Source organism: Anomaloglossus baeobatrachus, chromosome 1 (genome assembly GCF_048569485.1).
Source record: "Anomaloglossus baeobatrachus isolate aAnoBae1 chromosome 1, aAnoBae1.hap1, whole genome shotgun sequence".
Taxonomy (NCBI): domain Eukaryota; kingdom Metazoa; phylum Chordata; class Amphibia; order Anura; family Aromobatidae; genus Anomaloglossus; species Anomaloglossus baeobatrachus.
In genome coordinates this window covers 43,850,983-43,868,971 of record NC_134353.1, presented here as the reverse complement: position 1 = coordinate 43,868,971, position 17,989 = coordinate 43,850,983, and the positions used below count along the sequence as shown (strand labels likewise).

Below are 17,989 nucleotides of genomic sequence, written 5' to 3'. Positions count from 1 at the left end.
CATGCTCGGGTGCTCAGTACTCGTAACTAGTGATGAGCGGGCACTACCATGCTCAGGTGCTCAGTACTCGTAACTAGTGATGAGCGGGCACTACCACGCTCAGGTGCTCAGTACTGGTAACTAGTGATGAGCGGGCACTACCATGCTCAGGTGCTCTGTACTCGTAACTAGTGATGAGCGGGCACTACCATGCTCGGGTGCTCAGTACTGGTAACTAGTGATGAGTGAGCACTACCATGCTCGGGTGCTCAGTACTGGTAACTAGTGATGAGCGGGCACTACCATGCTCAGGTGCTCGGTACTTGTAACTAGTGATGAGCGGGCACTACCATGCTCAGGTGCTCAGTACTCGTAACTAGTGATGAGCGGGCACTACCATGCTCAGGTGCTCGGTACTTGTAACTAGTGATGAGCGGGCACTACCATGCTCAGGTGCTCAGTACTCGTAACTAGTGATGAGCGGGCACTACCATGCTCAGGTGCTCAGTACTCATAACTAGTGATGAGCGAGCACTACCATGCTCAGGTGCTCAGTACTCATAACTAGTGATGAGTGAGCACTACCATGCTCAGGTGCTCAGTACTTGTAACTAGTGATGAGCGGGCACTACCATGCTCGGGTGCTCAGTACTCGTAACTAGTGATGAGCTGGCACTACCATGCTCAGGTGCTCAGTACTCCTAACTAGTGATGAGCGGGCACTACCATGCTCAGGTGCTCAGTACTCGTAACTAGTGATGAGTGGGCACTACCATGCTCAGGTGCTCAGTACTCATAACTAGTGATGAGCGGGCACTACCATGCTCGGGTGCTCAGTACTCGTAACTAGTGATGAGCGGGCACTACCATGCTCAGGTGCTCAGTACTCGTAACTAGTGATGAGCGAGCACTACCATGCTCAGGTGCTCAGTACTCATATCTAGTGATGAGTGAGCACTATAATGCTCAGGTGCTCAGTACTGGTAACTAGTGATGAGTGAGCACTACCATGCTCAGGTGCTCAGTACTTGTAACTAGTGATGAGCGGGCACTACCATGCTCCTGTGCTCAGTACTCGTAACTAGTGATGAGCGGGCACTACCATGCTCGGGTGCTCAGTACTCGTAACTAGTGATGAGCGGGCACTACCATGCTCAGGTGCTCAGTACTCGTAACTAGTGATGAGTGGGCACTACCATTGTCGGGTGCTCAGTACTCGTAACTAGTGATGAGCGGGCACTACCATGCTCAGGTGCTCAGTACTCGTAACTAGTGATGAGTGGGCACTACCATGCTCAGGTGCTCAGTACTCGTAACTAGTGATGAGTGGGCACTACCATGCTCGGGTGCTCAGTACTGGTAACTAGTGATGAGTGAGTGTCGCGGGCGGGGAGGAGGGTGTCAGCACACCGCGCTCACCCCCTTCTGCTCGGGTCCGGCTGCTCAGTGGTGGCTCGAGCCGTAGGCCGGATCCCGGGGGTTTTCTCGAGCGGCACTCCTCGCCCGTGAGTGAAAGGGGGGTTTGGGGTGTTGGGATAATGTCCGTGACGCCACCCACGGTTGTGGTGATGTGTAGCACCACCGCTGCTCGATGCGGGGATCCCGGGGATGGTGAAGGGGAGCAGCCAGATGTTGTGTTGCCCCTCCGTGGGTAGGGGTTGGTGATCCCGGGGCCCGGTGATGGCTTGTGAGGTGCAGGGCCTGGTGGGCGCAGGGACGCGGGGGCAGCGCTGTGCCTTGCGGCACTGTGGTACTCACTCAGCCTGAGACACGGACACAGTTTGTACGGTAAACCAAACGGCTGGTAGGACGGTCCCACAGACGGCTGCTTTGCTTTCCCGGTAGGTGACGGTAATGTCCCTCTTCCTTGCACCTGTATGTACGGATGGTTGCGATGGGTCCCCACCGGTAACCCGCTCCCCGGCTTCAAGCTGGGCCGGAGGAGCACTACACTTTGCCCGCAGGCGCTGGCCCTCAGAGACTGGTGCCCTGGCGGTGGCGGTGCCTCTGTTGTACAGGTTGGACTGTTGCCTTCAATCGGGACTTGGTTGTTGGGGGAATCTACGTCCCCTTCACTGACGGATTCAGCAAATTTGGCGACTCCTAGCCTTGCCGGGGTCTGAGAGGCCCCTGCCCTGGTGCTGACTGTCCTTCGGAACACTGCTCCAGACCACCGGGCACACAGCCAACGGGGTCCTTCCAGGAACTTCCGAACTGTCCCCCTCCAGACAGTCACCGCCGTTGCTGACCTTGCTGGCTTGCCCTGCACAAAGCTGGACCTTCAGGCTTTCCTCTCTCTCTGTCACCACTCTTGCTTTCCTCCTTTACTCCTCTTTCTCTCCTCACTTTCACTTAGGTGTTTACACTTGCCCTCCCTGGGCTAATCTGCCTGACACTTCCTGCCTCCAGAGCTGTGAGCTCCTTGGTTGGCGGAGCCAACCGCCTGGCCCACCCCCTGGTGTGCATCATCAGACTCCTGGAGGAAGGCAACAAGGATTTTTGGTTCAGCTTAGATGTGCCTACCTGGGATGTGGGGTGTGTTGGTGTGTGACCTGTGTCCCCTGGCTTGCCCAGGGCGACACATGAGCACTACCATGCTCAGGTGCTCAGTACTCGTAACTAGTGATGAGTGGGCACTACCATGCTCAGGTGCTCAGTACTGGTAACTAGTGATGAGTGAGCACTACCATGCTCAGGTGCTCAGTACTTGTAACTAGTGATGAGCGGGCACTACCATGCTCAGGTGCTCAGTACTCGTAACTAGTGATGAGTGGGCACTACCATGCTCAGGTGCTCAGTACTGGTAACTAGTGATGAGTGAGCACTACCATGCTCGGGTGCTCAGTACTCGTAACTAGTGATGAGCGGGCACTACCATGCTCGGGTGCTCAGTACTCGTAACTAGTGATGAGCGGGCACTACCATGCTCAGGTGCTCAGTACTCGTAACTAGTGATGAGCGGGCACTACCATGCTCAGGTGCTCAGTACTCGTAACTAGTGATGAGCGGGCACTACCATGCTCGGGTGCTCAGTACTCGTAACTAGTGATGAGTGAGCACTACCATGCTCAGGTGCTCAGTACTCGTAACTAGTGATGAGCGGGCACTACCATGCTCGGGTGCTCAGTAGTCGTAACTAGTGATGAGCGGGCACTACCATGCTCAGGTGCTCAGTACTCGTAACTAGTGATGAGCGGGCACTACCATGCTCAGGCGCTCAGTACTCGTAACTAGTGATGAGCGGGCACTACCATGCTTGGGTGTTCGATACTTGTAACTAGTGATGAGCGGGCACTACCATGCTTGGGTGTTCGATACTTGTAACTAGTGATGAGCGGGCACTACCATGCTCAGGTGCTCAGTACTCGTAACTAGTGATGAGCGGGCACTACCATGCTCAGGTGCTCAGTACTCGTAACTAGTGATGAGCGGGCACTACCATGCTCAGGTGCTCAGTACTCGTAACTAGTGATGAGCGGGCACTACCATGCTTGGGTGTTCGATACTTGTAACGAGCAGTTGTGTGGGAGCGACTCAAGAACCAAGGATTAGCAAGTGACTGGGGAACAAGTGCATTTTTCCAGAAGATTGACTTCAATTATATTGGGGTACTTCAGTCTTACCCATCCGAGCATCCAACTGCTTTTTTAGAGCACCCAAGCATGGCAGTGCTCGCTCATAACTACCCATGGCTTCTCTTACTCTTGGAGGTTAATAGACGTCTTGGCCAGTGGGCTCTTGGATACTTTAGGTGAGTATAAAAATATACAGATAGCACAGGATGGCAGCTGATTCTTTCTGTGAGGTAGAACATTTCCCTGTCTGTTTTTTTATTTTTTTTTTATGTCAAACGAAAGAATAACTTGCGATCCCGTGCTGTAATATCTTTATACTCTTTTGCGTCCTCTTCTGCCGAGGAGCTATGCTATGATCAGACCATGTCCCTGTATGTAGTTGATCATCTCAGGTCCACAAATGAAGAGTGAAATATTCATGCAACCGTTCTTTATTAGAGTAACAGAGCAAGCAACCATGGAAAAGACCAAAGTTTCGGCCTTGCGGCCTTTCTCAAGGTCTCTAGGTAAAGGTTGCCTGGAGGAGTATGCTCCAAAGCTGAAGAGGTAAGAGGATATCCAAAGTCACAAGGAAAAGGGAAATCCTGAACTAGAAAAGATCCAAGACGTTCTTTGCCCCTAGGCCCCCCGGGCCAGTCCACCCCTGTGTATGCGTAGCTTTAAAAGTAATTTTTCACCTTCAATGCTTCTGCCTGGTTCTCGGCCATCACTTGGATCCTGGTTAATTACTTCATAGTTAATAGATGGTAATTGGTAATTGAATTGATACTAATCATCCTTGTGCAGCACATCAGTCCCCACTGTAGGAATTAGCCATCCCTGTCAGTACAGATTACTATACTTTAGTGTGCGGCATGTGAAGGCTTCTAAAGGCCAAGCTTCTTATATAATACCGCCATTTAATATTGCCATAGTGCCAAGTAAATATAAATGATAAATGGACCCCATCACGACAATAAACTGTGCTCAGGGGACCCCTTGACTATCCCTGATAAAAGGGGCAACAGAGGTTGGCAAATAGCACAGTTAATACAATATTTTCTATGTAGCAAGAGATAATTTGTGCACTATTTGGTGGTATTTAGATAGCATAGCAACAATATGGATGAATTATGTGGCCAAAGTATGTCACTGTTATTTGGGCACAATAATGTATATCAGCTACGATCCTGCATTTACTTTCCCCTCATGTGCTGTCCTCTTTATTTACAAGCTGTTTTCTGTGCCCTCACTGAAACTATAGCTGCTTTCTTCCCTGTCCTCAATGCAGAGAAGTATCTACAACCTCTTTTCCTTCTGTTATCTCTAACATTGACAGAAGGAATGAGGAATGTAGAGCAAATAGAATGAAAAGCAGGTGCAGTGATAGCTTTTATCAGTCACTTTTTAGTAAGAATATTTGTGCACTGTTTTCTCTGCCCTCTCTGATACTGTAAAACGTTTCTCCTCTGTTCACAATGTGGAGATCTTAGTATAGCCTCCTTTCCTTCTGCTATCTATAACACTGACAGAAGGGAGGAAGAATGCAGAGAAAATATAATAAGAACCAGGAGCTCTGACAGTTTTTATCAGTCACTTTATCGGTAAGGCTACACAAGCTCCTTTCCTTCTGCTATCACTAATATTATTATTATTATTTATTAATAGAGCAGCATTGATTCCATGGTGCTGTACATGAGAGGGGGTTACATACAGAATACATATACAAGATACAATAGACAGACTGGTACAGAGGGAAGAGGACCCTGCCCTTGCGGGCTTACATTCTATAGGATTTTGGGGAGGAGACAGTAGGTGGGGTGTAGATTGGGCGGCAGCTCCGCACGGTGGTGAAGCGGCAGCTCCGCACGGTGGTGGGGCGGCAGCTCCGCTCGGTTGTGGGGCGGCAGCTCCGCTCGGTGGTGGGGAGGCAGCTCCGCTCGATGGTGGGGAGGCAGCTCCGCACGGTGGTGGTGGTGAAGCAGTGAGGTCATTGAAGGTTATAGGCAGTTCTGAACAGATGAGTTATCAAGTTCTGTTTGAAGCTTGTGAGTGTAGCAGATAGTCTGACATGTTAAGGTAGCAAGTTTCAGGAGACCGGGGAAGTCTTGGAGTTGGTTGCGTGAGGAGCGAATGAGAGAGGAGGAGAGAAAGAGATCTTTGGAGGACCGGAGGTGACGTGTTGGAGTATAGTGGGAGATTAGTTCGGAGATATACAGAGGAGACAGATTATGCACAGCTTTGTAGGTCAGTGTTAGTAATTTGAATTGGATACGGTGGAAGATTGGGAGCCAATGGAGGGATTTGCAGAGAGGAGAAGCGGGGTGGTATTGAGGAGAGAGGTGGATCATTCGGGCAGCAGAATTAAGGATGGACTGGAGAGGGGCGAGCATGTAAGCAGGGAGACCACAGAGGAGGATGTTGCAGTAATCGAGGCGGGAGATGATGAGGGCATGCACTAGCATTTTTGTAGATTGGGAATTGAGGAAAGTGGTGGTATGAAGGACAAGGCAGAGTCAAAGGTCACTCCGAGGCACCGAACTTTGTGTGCTGGGGAGAGCGACAAAAGGGAGGAGAAATGCAGAGCAAATAGAACCAGAAGCAAGAGCTGTGACATCTTTTCTCAGTCACTTTTTAGTAAAGCTATTTGTACACTATTTTCTCTGCCTTCCCTGAAACTGTAACTGCTTTCTACCCTTTCCTCAATGTGGAAATCTTTCTACAACCTCCTTTCCTTCTGCTATCTCTAACATTGAAAAAAGAGAGAAAGAATGCAGAGCAAATAAAACCAGAAGCAGGAGCATTGACAGGTTGTATCAATCACGTTTTAGTAAGGCTATTTGTGCACTGTTTTCTATACCCTCTCTGAAAATGTAGATGCTTATCCACAATGTGGAAATGTTTGTAAAACCTCCTTGCCTTCTGCTATCTCTAACATTGAAAGAATTCAAGAGAAATGCAAAGCAAATAGAACCAGAAGCAGGAGCATTGACTTTTCTCAGTAAATTTTTAGTAAACCTATTTGTACACTGTTTTCTCTTCCATCCATGAAACTGTGGATACTTTCTCTCCTATACTTAATGAGGAGATCTTTCTACAACATCGTTTCCTTCTGCTATATCTAACATTGCCAGAATGGAGGAGAAATGCAGAACAAATAGAACCAGGTGCAGCAAATGTGAGAGCTTTTATCAGTCACGTTTTAGTAAGGCTATGTGTACCCAGTTTTCCTTACCCTCCCTGAAACAGTAGATACTTTCTCTCCTGTCCTCAATGTGGACATCTTTCTACAATCTCCTTTCCTTCTGCTGTCTCTAACATTGACAGAAGAGCAGAGGACTATAGAGGAAATAGATCCAAAAGCAGAAGCTTTGACAGCTTTTATCAGTCACTTTTAGTAAGGCTATTCGTACACTGTTTTCTCTGCCCTCCCTGAAACTGTAGATACAGTTAGGTCCAGAAATATTTGGACAGTGACACAATTTTCGCGAGTTGGGCTCTGCATGCCACCACATTGGATTTGAAATGAAACCTCTACAACAGAATTCAAGTGCAGATTGTAACGCTTAATTTGAAGGTTTGAACAAAAATATCTGATAGAAATTGTAGGAATTGTCACATTTCTTTACAAACACTCCACATTTTAGGAGGTCAAAAGTAATTGGACAAATAAACCAAACCCAAACAAAATATTTTTATTTTCAATATTTTGTTGCGAATCCTTTGGAGGCAATCACTGCCTTATGCCTGGAACCCATGGACATCACCAAACGCTGGGTTTCCTCCTTCTTAATGCTTTGCCAGGCCTTTACAGCCGCAGCCTTCAGGTCTTGCTTGTTTGTGGGTCTTTCTGTCTTAAGTCTGGATTTGAGCAAGTGAAATGCATGCTCAATTGAGTTAAGATCTGGTGATTGACTTGGCCATTGCAGAATGTTCCACTTTTTTGCACTCATGAACTCCTGGGTAGCTTTGGCTGTATGCTTGGGATCATTGTCCATCTGTACTATGAAGCGCCGTCCGATCAACTTTGCGGCATTTGGCTGAATCTGGGCTGAAAGTATATCCCGGTACACTTCAGAATTCATCCGGCTACTCTTGTCTGCTGTTATGTCATCAATAAACACAAGTGACCCAGTGCCATTGAAAGCCATGCATGCCCATGCCATCACGTTGCCTCCACCATGTTTTACAGAGGATGTGGTGTGCCTTGGATCATGTGCCGTTCCCTTTCTTCTCCAAACTTTTTTCTTCCCATCATTCTGGTACAGGTTGATCTTGGTCTCATCTGTCCATAGAATACTTTTTCAGAACTGAGCTGGCTTCATGAGGTGTTTTTCAGCAAATTTAACTCTGGCCTGTCTATTTTTGGAATTGATGAATGGTTTGCATCTAGATGTGAACCCTTTGTATTTACTTTCATGGAGTCTTCTCTTTACTGTTGACTTAGAGACAGATACACCTACTTCACTGAGAGTGTTCTGGACTTCAGTTGATGTTGTGAACGGGTTCTTCTTCACCAAAGAAAGTATGCGGCGATCATCCACCACTGTTGTCATCCGTGGACGCCCAGGCCTTTTTGAGTTCCCAAGCTCACCAGTCAATTCCTTTTTTCTCAGAATGTACCCGACTGTTGATTTTGCTACTCCAAGCATGTCTGCTATCTCTCTGATGGATTTTTTCTTTTTTTTCAGCCTCAGGATGTTCTGCTTCACCTCAATTGAGAGTTCCTTAGACCGCATGTTGTCTGGTCACAGCAACAGCTTCCAAATGCAAAACCACACACCTGTAATCAACCCCAGACCTTTTAACTACTTCATTGATTACAGGTTAACGAGGCAGACGCCTTCAGAGGTCATTGCAGCCCTTAGAGTCCCTTGTCCAATTACTTTTGGTCCCTTTAAAAAGAGGAGGCTATGCATTACAGAGCTATGATTCCTAAACCCTTTCTCCGATTTGGATGTGAAAACTCTCATATTGCAGCTGGGAGTGTGCACTTTCTGCCCATATTATATATATAATTGTATTTCTGAACATGTTTTTGTAAACAGCTAAAATAACAAAACTTGTGTCACTGTCCAAATATTTCTGGACCTAACTGTACTTTCTCTCCTTTCCTCAATGTGGAGACCTTTATACAAGCTACTTTCCTTCTGCTATCTCTAACATTGACAGAAGGGAGATGGAGAGCAAAGAGAATACAATGAGATGAAGCAGCTGTGACAGCTTTTATTATGCACTGTATTAATAGATACAATATTGGCACCAACAGTAGGAATCACGCATAGTATCATACATGGTAAAAAAAAATATCAGGAACAGAGAAAAAAAATTGAGCGTCTGATGTATTTAGTTCGAAGAGGATTGAATACAAGTGTAAAAAGTCTCAACCATAAGACATTTTAGGAATGTTTAAGCTTCATATTTGTGATCATGTAGGATCTGATAAACGCGGGAAAATTAAGGTGTTGCACAAACTCGTTTGCACATGATTATTCAAAAAAGAAAAGCTTCAGGTGGCTCTTTAATCCCTCACTTACGGTGGTGCACGGTATATAGCGGTGTCCAGCGAAGAGGCGCCACTACTCGTCATATTGGCAGAATGCAGCCTGTAAGACGCGGGGAGCAGATGTTACAATAACGCCGGCAGACACAGACAAATAGCGATTCACTCTGTACAGATGAAACTAATCACAATTCATATGATCCTCCGTGAAACTCATCTCTGCGGATAGTAGTGGAATATTTTACAATTAGGAGGTAGAAGCCAAAAAATAATGCTCCTAAATGTCATGGAAGCTATCGAATGTGTCAGATCAAAGATACAATTTAACAGAAGGGAACCGCATAGCAAAAATGTATCTGCGGTATGTACCTAGAGAAATCTGGTGCAGGTGTATGCAGTGGCTCTGTGTACGGCCGGTGCCGGCAGGGGCAGCAAGCAATGCAATATCTCCAGCAGGGGCCCCTAATTATGAGATCTTTAAAAGTAATAGTCTTTTAATATGGGATCAGAACCTGATGTGATCTCGGGGGGATCTGGGATCAGAAGGTCACAATGTATTGTTGATCACAGATCCACTTATCATTTACCCTGAATTGGAGCGTAAATAATTCCATCCGGCACTGAAGGGGTTAAGGGTCCTTTCTATCCTGCAGTGATCTAACAGGTAGTTGTGACTCCGGCTACAGCCATTCCGTTCTGCTATAAGTTTCCGTTCTGCTATAAGTTTCCGTTCTTTACTCCTCCATATGCCGGCTATAGCTCATACCTATGCTGTCAATGTTGAAGGAAATTGTTTCTGCAGAGCTGTAGGGTTGTTACTGTTGAAACTGCAGATTTCCTGTGCTTTTTGTTGTGTGTTTCCCCACCTGTTTGTCTTACCTTCCTCATGTTGTCTTATTTGCAGTGCTGGCCTTCACTAGTCAGAGTGATTCAAAGCCAGTCGGGGCACATGACGGCGCATGGGGGAAGGACCTGTCTATGGATCAGCCTAAGGTGAGTGTTTGGAGGTGTCCCCACTCCTGTTTACCTAGCTCTAGGCAAACTGGTGTACTATGTTTTGTTTGTGTTGCATCGCTTGCAGGGGTCTTCGCTTTCCCCAGCGTAACACTAACCAGGTGTTGCTGCATCGCGCCTTTCATCGGGAGACTACTCATACTTAGCGTGACACCTATAGTCACATCATGACACAAATGGACCTTTTGGGTCCCTCTAGGCTCCAAGGCCAGGAGTGAATGCAACCCCTGCACCAATTATAGTTACACCCCTAGAAGGGATCATCAACTTTGCTGGTTCCCAGTTCCCCCTATAGATGGCGCTGTAGTGAGATGTCATTCTCAAACCATTTGCATATTTCTTTTCCATGTAGCATTGCCCCCCAATATTTCCCTAAGGAAAAGCATAGACCATAAATATATCATGAAGCTCAAGCGCAATGAAATAAATTGAACATATGCAAGATAAGATTGAAGAACCCAAACATATACAGGACCATTATTCATAAGAACACAAAGAGATACAGGACAATTAGTCATAAGAACCCAAAGAGATACAGGACCATTAGTCATAACAACCCAAAGAGATACAGAACCATTAGTCATAAGAACCCAAAAAGATACTGGACCATTAGTCACAAGACCCTAAGAAATACAGGACCATTAGTCATAAGACCCCAAAGAGATACAGGACCATTAGTCATAACAACCCAAAGAGATACAGAACCATTAGTCATAACACCCCAAAGAGATACAGAACTATTAGTCATAAGAACCCAAATAGATACAGAACTGTTAGTCATAAGAACCCAAAGAGATACAGGACCATAGTCATAAGAATCCAAAGAGATACAGAACCATTAGTCATAAGAACCCAAAAAATTACAGGACCATTAGTAATAAGAACCTAAAGAGATACAGGACCATTAGTCATAAGAACCCAAAGAGATACAGAACCATTAGTCATAAGAACCCAGAGAGATACAGGGCCATTAGTCATAACAACCCAAAGAGATACAGAACCATTAGTCATAACACCCCAAAGAGATACAGAACTATTAGTCATAAGAACCCAAATAGATACAGAACTGTTAGCCATAAGAACCCAAAGAGATACAGGACCATAGTCATAAGAATCCAAAGAGATACAGAACCATTAGTCATAAGATCCCAAAAAATTACAGGACCATTAGTAATAAGAACCTAAAGAGATACAGGACCATTAGTCATAAGAACCCAAAGAGATACAGAACCATTAGTCACAAGACTCAAAGAGTCAAAGGACCATTAGTTAAATTACCACCAAGAGTTCAAACTGATCTAATGGACTCATGACATTGCCCCAAAATCTATTTTCATACATCATTGCAGGATAAAACGATGAACAAGCACCATTTTTACAATCATGGCCTTGAGCCGATGGCACACCAAGGGCCCGAATGGATGAACTAAAGGAGAAGATAGAGTCGTAGTCCTTATCACAGTGGTCCTGGTGGGTAAGGGTAACACTAACCAGGTGTTGCTGCATCGCGCCTTTCATCGGGAGACTACTCATACTTAGCGTGACACCTATAGTCACATCATGACACAAATGGACCTTTTGGGTCCCTCTAGGCTCCAAGGCCAGGAGTGAATGCAACCCCTGCACCAATTATAGTTACACCCCTAGAAGGGATCATCAACTTTGCTGGTTCCCGGTTCCCCCTATAGATGGCGCTGTAGTGAGATGTCATTCTCAAACCATTTTTCATATTTCTTTCCCATGTAGCATTGCCCCCCAATATTTCCCTAAGGAAAAACATAGACCATAAATATATCATGAAGCTCAAGTGCAATGGAATAAATTGAACATATGCAAGATAAGATTGAAGAACCCAAACATATACAGGACCATTAGTCATTAGAACACAGAGATACAGGACAATTAGTCATAGCAACCCAAAGAGATACAGGATAATTAGTCATAAGAACCCAAAGAGATACAGGACCATTAGTCATAACAACCCAAAGAGATACAGAACCATTAGTCATAAGAACCCAAAAAGATACTGGACCATTAGTCACAAGACCCTAAGAAATACAGGACCATTAGTCATAAGACCCCAAAGAGATACAGGAATATTAGACATAAGAACCCAGAGAAATACAGGACCATTAGTCATAACAACCCAAAGAGATACAGAACCATTAGTCATAACACCCCAAAGAGATACAGAACTATTAGTCATAAGAACCCAAATAGATACAGAACTGTTAGTCATAAGAACCCAAATAGATACAGGACTGTTAGTCATAAGAACCCAAATAGATACAGAACTGTTAGTCATAAGAACCCAAAGAGATACAGGACCATAGTCATAAGAATCCAAAGAGATACAGAACTATTAGTCATAAGAACCCAAAAAATTACAGGATCATTAGTAATAAGAACCTAAAGAGATACAGGACCATTAGTCATAAGAACCCAAAGAGATACAGAACCATTAGTCACAAGACTCAAAGAGTCAAAGGACCATTAGTTAAATTACCACCAAGAGTTCAAACTGATCTAATGGCCTCATGACATTGCCCCAAAATCTATTTTCATACATCATTGCAGGATAAAACGATGAACAAGCACCATTTTTACAATCATGGCCTTGAGCCAATGGCACACCAAGGGCCCGAATGGATGAACTAAAGGAGAAGATAGAGTCGTAGTCCTTATCACAGTGGTCCTGGTGGGTAAGAGGGGCATATTTGAAGTTCACAGGATCTTACCTGGGTGACGAGTGGCTCCAGGAGGCTCTCCACGGTAAGTGTCCGGATCTCTAGACTTTTAGGGTCCCATTTAAGAATGATTGGTGATGTTGCAGATGTCATTTTCCTGGAAAAATTAAAAAAGGAAAAAAAAAGATTTAAAGGGAGTATTAAAAAAAAAGATAAAACATTATAACTGGAAAATCAACCTTTTTAAGCTTAACATATTAGTGGTGGGGATATGGAATTTGCAACCTTAACAGGGGCCCAAAGAAAAAGGGGCCTTCTTTGGTTGCAGATGTTTCTCAAACAAATATGCAACTTTTTGTTCTTCTCCCCTCTCATATTATCCACTGATCTCAGAGATTATACTACATTATTAATGTTGGTCAATTTTATTTTTAAGCTATATATTTAAACACAATGATACCATTACCCCAGTCACTGCCCTAGACCACCAGGGGTAAAACATACATGAAAAGTCCCATTAACCATCCGAGATCACAAAGAATGGTTAAAGATTATCAGTTTATTGCTCTACACCTCTAGTGATTTTATTATGCCTCTCTATAGCACTCTAGAACACCAGGGATAATATTTTTAACCCACTTACTGCCATAGACCTGATGTTATCATTAACCCCTCACAGTCCTAGACCACCAGAGATGTAACTATAAACTATTCTACCAATCCTAGATCATAAAAGATAATACTATTAACCCCTTTACTGCCCTAGACCACCAGGGATATTATTATTATTATTATTATTATTATTATTATTAATAATAAACATCTCAATGCTTTGAACCCACAAGGATGTTACCATTAACTCCTTCAGTGCCTTATACAACCAGCATAATACCGTAAGTCCAATTCCCTTGTGTAGACCACAAGGGTACCCTAGACCAGCAGGGATGTTATCACTAACCAGGTTACTTCCCAGAAGCTCAAAGGATATTATTATTCATTAATTTATAGTAATCAGTTCATTAGACTTGATATATGCTTTACTCTTTGACAGCCCTAGACCACCAGGGATATTATTATTATTATTATTATTATTTTTATTATTATTATTATCATTATTATTATTATTATTATTATTAGTAGTAGTAGTAGTAGTAGTAGTAGTAGTATTAATAATAAAAATCTAAATGCTTTGAACCCACAAGGATGATACCATTAACTCCTTCAGTGCCTTATATAAGCAGCATAATACCATAAGTCCAATTCCCTAATGTAGACCGTTAGGGTACCATAGACCAGCAGGGATGTTATCACTAACCAGATTACTTCCCAGAAGCTTCAAGGATATTATTATTCATTAATTTATAGTAATCAGTTCATTAGACTTGATATATGCTTTACTCTTTGAAAGCCCTAGCCCACCAGGGATATAAATATACTGTAAATCCATCTACCTATACTGAAACACATATTATTTGGATTGGTTTACTGTCACACACCTTAAGGGATGGTACAACGTCATCACTGCCCTAAACCACTAAGAAAATAGCCATAAGCCTCATTCACTAAGCTAGATAACACAAAATGTGGCAATTAACCATTTTCTTCCCTACATCACTAAGGACTGTATCATAAATCCCTATACTTACCCTAGACCACCAGGGAAATAACTTCAAGCTCATTTACTATCCTAGATCAAAAAGGATGTCACCATTAATCACTCTTCTACCCTATTATTAACCCGTTTACTTCTCTACTTCTGATGTGACCATTATCTCTTAACTGCCCTAGACCACCAGGGATATAACTATGTCACCAGGATTTTATTAATGACTTTAAAACCTGCGATCTCCATAGATGTTACCAATAACCAATATTCCACGCTAGAATATTAGAGATGTTATTAAACTCATTCACTGTCTTAAATCTGATGTAACCTCTCATAGCCCTAGACGACCAGTGATATAATGAAGTCCTTATCTACCACAGGTGTATTGTTATTATCTAATTTATTCCTCTAGACCACCAGGAGTTTTTTAATCATTACCCACTATATGACTGGAGGCCTCCAGGAATACCTCCATTTATTCCAACACTGTAAAAGACTACTGGGAGAAAAAAATATTCATAACCTAATTTTCTAATTTAGTTCACTGTGAATGTTATTATTAACCACTGCAATACCCTCCTAGGCCACCAGGGATGGTATTATTAGTCCATTTTCTGTATGGTCAGGAATATAACTCAAAAGCCCATTCACTATTTTAGATCAGAAATGATATTAGTGATACTTCCCTAGACGATAAAGAATAAATACCCTAGACCACCAGGTATGTTATTCCTAACCCTTTGACTACCCTAGAACTTAAGAGATGTTAAAATTAACCCATTCTCTACCTTAGATCTCCAGGGTTCCTATAATTAATCCTTTCTCTGCCCTAGACATCTAGGGATGATATTATTAACCATTTCTCAGCCACAGGCATCCAGTGATTCTATAATTAACCCTTTCTTTGCCGTAGACCTCCAGGGATGCTATTATTAAATCTTTTTTCTGTCCTAGGTCTCCAGGGATGCTATTATTAACCCTTTTTCTGTCCTAGGCCTCCTGGGGTGCTATTATTAACCTGTTCTCTGCACGAGGCATCTAGAAATGAAATTATTAACCCTTTCTCTGCCCTAGGCCTCCAGGGATGCTATTATTAACCCCTTTTCTGTTGTAGGTCTTCAGGGATGCCAATATTATTAATTTATCCGCCCTAGGCCTCCAGGGATGCTATTTATTAACCTTTTTCTGCCCTAGACCTCCAGGGATGCTATTTATTAACCCCTTTTCTGCCCTAGGCCTCTAGGGATGCTATTATTAACAGTTTTTCTGCCCTAGGTCAACAGGGAGGCCATTATTAATCCTTTATCTGCCCTAGGCCTCCAGGAGTTCTAATAATAATTAACCTTGCTCTAGCTAGGCTTTCAAGAATGCTATTATTAACCCTTTCTCTTGCCTAGGCCTCCAGGGATGCCATCATTAACACTTTCTCTGTCCTAGGCCTCCAGGGATGCTGTTATTAACCATTTCTCTGACATCAACCTACAGGGATGTTACCCTTCCTCTGTCCTTGGTCTCCAGGAATACTATTTTTAATCCTTCCTCTGTCCTTGGTCTCCTTGGTCTCCAGGGATGCTATCATTAATCCTTCCTCTGACCTTGGTCTCCAGGGATGCTATTATTAACCCTTTCTCTGCCCTAGACCTCCAGGGATGTTATTATTAACTCTTTCTCTGCCCCAGCCCTTTATAGATGTTTTGAGGGTGCCCTTTTGAGAGGTTTTGCACTGGGGTCCAGGAGCTGTATGTAGCACCTCTGTTTCTCAGGTGATAAATGATAGTAAGACCATACACCGGTAGACATAAACCTTTTTCCAGCCCCACATCACAGTCAGACGTTTCACGCACCCGTGAATTTAAAAAGAATTACGATTTTAATTAGACTGAGGATTTTATACTATTTTGTTTCTGAAGTAAGGCATCTCCTCTGCCGAGCGGCCGGCAGATACTTTTAGACCTGTGACGCCAAGGTGAAGCGTCAGAATCCAATTACAGCCGCTCTGCCCCAGTGGAGCGGTACTGGAATGAAGGTGTCACCAATGATTTTGGGAACTCGCCTCTCGAAGAGTCCGTCTGTCATTGAAGCCGCAGTTACAAGGAGTTTTAAAGACTACGGATGAGACAGACGATAAACCTGACCCTGCAGGAATTATAAACAGGTCTTTAGAGAAGGAATCCTCAAGACGTGCAGAATGGAGCTGTCTCCTCCGGGTCAGGGAGTTACTTCACAGAAAAGACAAGCTGACACCCTGTCCACAGCCAGACGAGCAAGGACAACAATACACTGGAAATCTAAGCCCACAACATTCTATTTACAGGATGAACTTCTCAGCATTCTAAAGGGGGCGGGGATAGAATGCTCAACGTCCAATCACATCACAGGAATAATAGCAGCAGCAGGAGAGGACTGTGTTCACCTTGTGGGGACAGTGACCTGGAAAGACTGTAACAAGAGCAGTAAGGAGAGGAATAGGTTAACCGTAAAGTCACAGACTAAGCAGGAGTCAGGTCAAAAGCAGCACAAAGTATTTCAGGAGATGAGGGTTCTGATCATTTTTGGGTCTGTTGCCTGTCCTCTCCTATGTGATGATTTGAGGACGGGGTTGTATGTGACATAGGCAGATGGGAGAAGTGGAATGTATAGGAGATGCTGTGTTCACAGCAGCACAGAGTATTTCAGGGGAGTGATGTGCTAATGTTATGGGTAGGGATAATAGGGTGTTAGTAACAGGGTTACATGTGAAGAGTGAATAAGGACAAAAGAGAGGTCACAGACTAGGTCCTCAGCAGCACAGAGTAGTTAAGTTCATAACAAATGTGTTGACATGGTGGAAAGTAGTTACCCGGCTACTCCTTTGATGATGATAATGAGGACACAACTGGATGTGACCGGGGCAGTGTATGATGTAAGGAGGGGAAATATAGAAGCAGCTAAGCTGCATCAGCAGCACAAAGTATTTCAGGAGAGAATTGTGCTTTAATCTATAGGAGGCAGTGACCCAGCAACTCATTGGATGCCTGATAACATTAATGAGAACATGAGGGATTAGAGACAGGGATGGCATGATGTGTAAGGAGGAAAAATATAGAAAGAGTCATCCAGCAGCACAGAGTATTTCAGGGGCATAAGGTACTAATATTATAAGTAGGGATAATAGGGTGAGTTAGTAACAACAGGGTTACATGTGAAGAGTGAATAAGGACAAAAGAGAGGTCACAGACTAGGTCCTCAGCAGCACAGAGTATTTCAGTACATAACAAATGTGTAGACATGGTGGAAAGTAGTGACCCGGATACTCCTTTGATGATGATAATGAGGACACAACTGGATGTGACCGGGGCAGTGTATGATGTAAGGAGGGGAAATATAGAAGCAGCTGTCTCTTTCCACAGCACAGAGTATTTCAGGAGTGGATTGTGCTTAATATATAGGAGCCAGTGACCTGTCAACTCATTGGATGACTGATAACGTTAATGAGAACATGGGGGTTTAATGGTAAGGATGTTATGATGTAAGGAGGAATATATAGAAAGAGTCATCCAGCAGCACAGAGTATTTAAGGAGAGAATTGTGCTTTATTATATAGGAGGCAGTGACCTGCCAACTCATTGGATGACTGATAATGTTAATGATAACATGGGGGTTTAAT

The 17,989-nt window shown here is 44.0% G+C and overlaps 1 protein-coding gene across 2 annotated transcripts in view; it reads right to left on the bottom strand.

The window, feature by feature from the left end:
* CTNNA2 (catenin alpha 2) overlaps positions 1–17,989 on the bottom strand; it is a 3,064,502-nt gene that overhangs the window by 2,762,378 nt on the left and 284,135 nt on the right. The window contains exons 1-2 of one of the 2 annotated variants that reach the window (XM_075346583.1): positions 16,397–16,479; positions 12,789–12,894 (exon numbers count right to left, since the gene is read on the bottom strand). In XM_075346583.1, the coding sequence (XP_075202698.1) occupies positions 12,789–12,894; positions 16,397–16,419 (129 nt within the window). In that variant the 5' untranslated portion in view covers positions 16,420–16,479. Of the gene's footprint in view, positions 1–12,788; positions 12,895–16,396; positions 16,480–17,989 lie in introns of those variants that run through there. The other variant, XM_075346593.1, reaches the window with a different exon arrangement.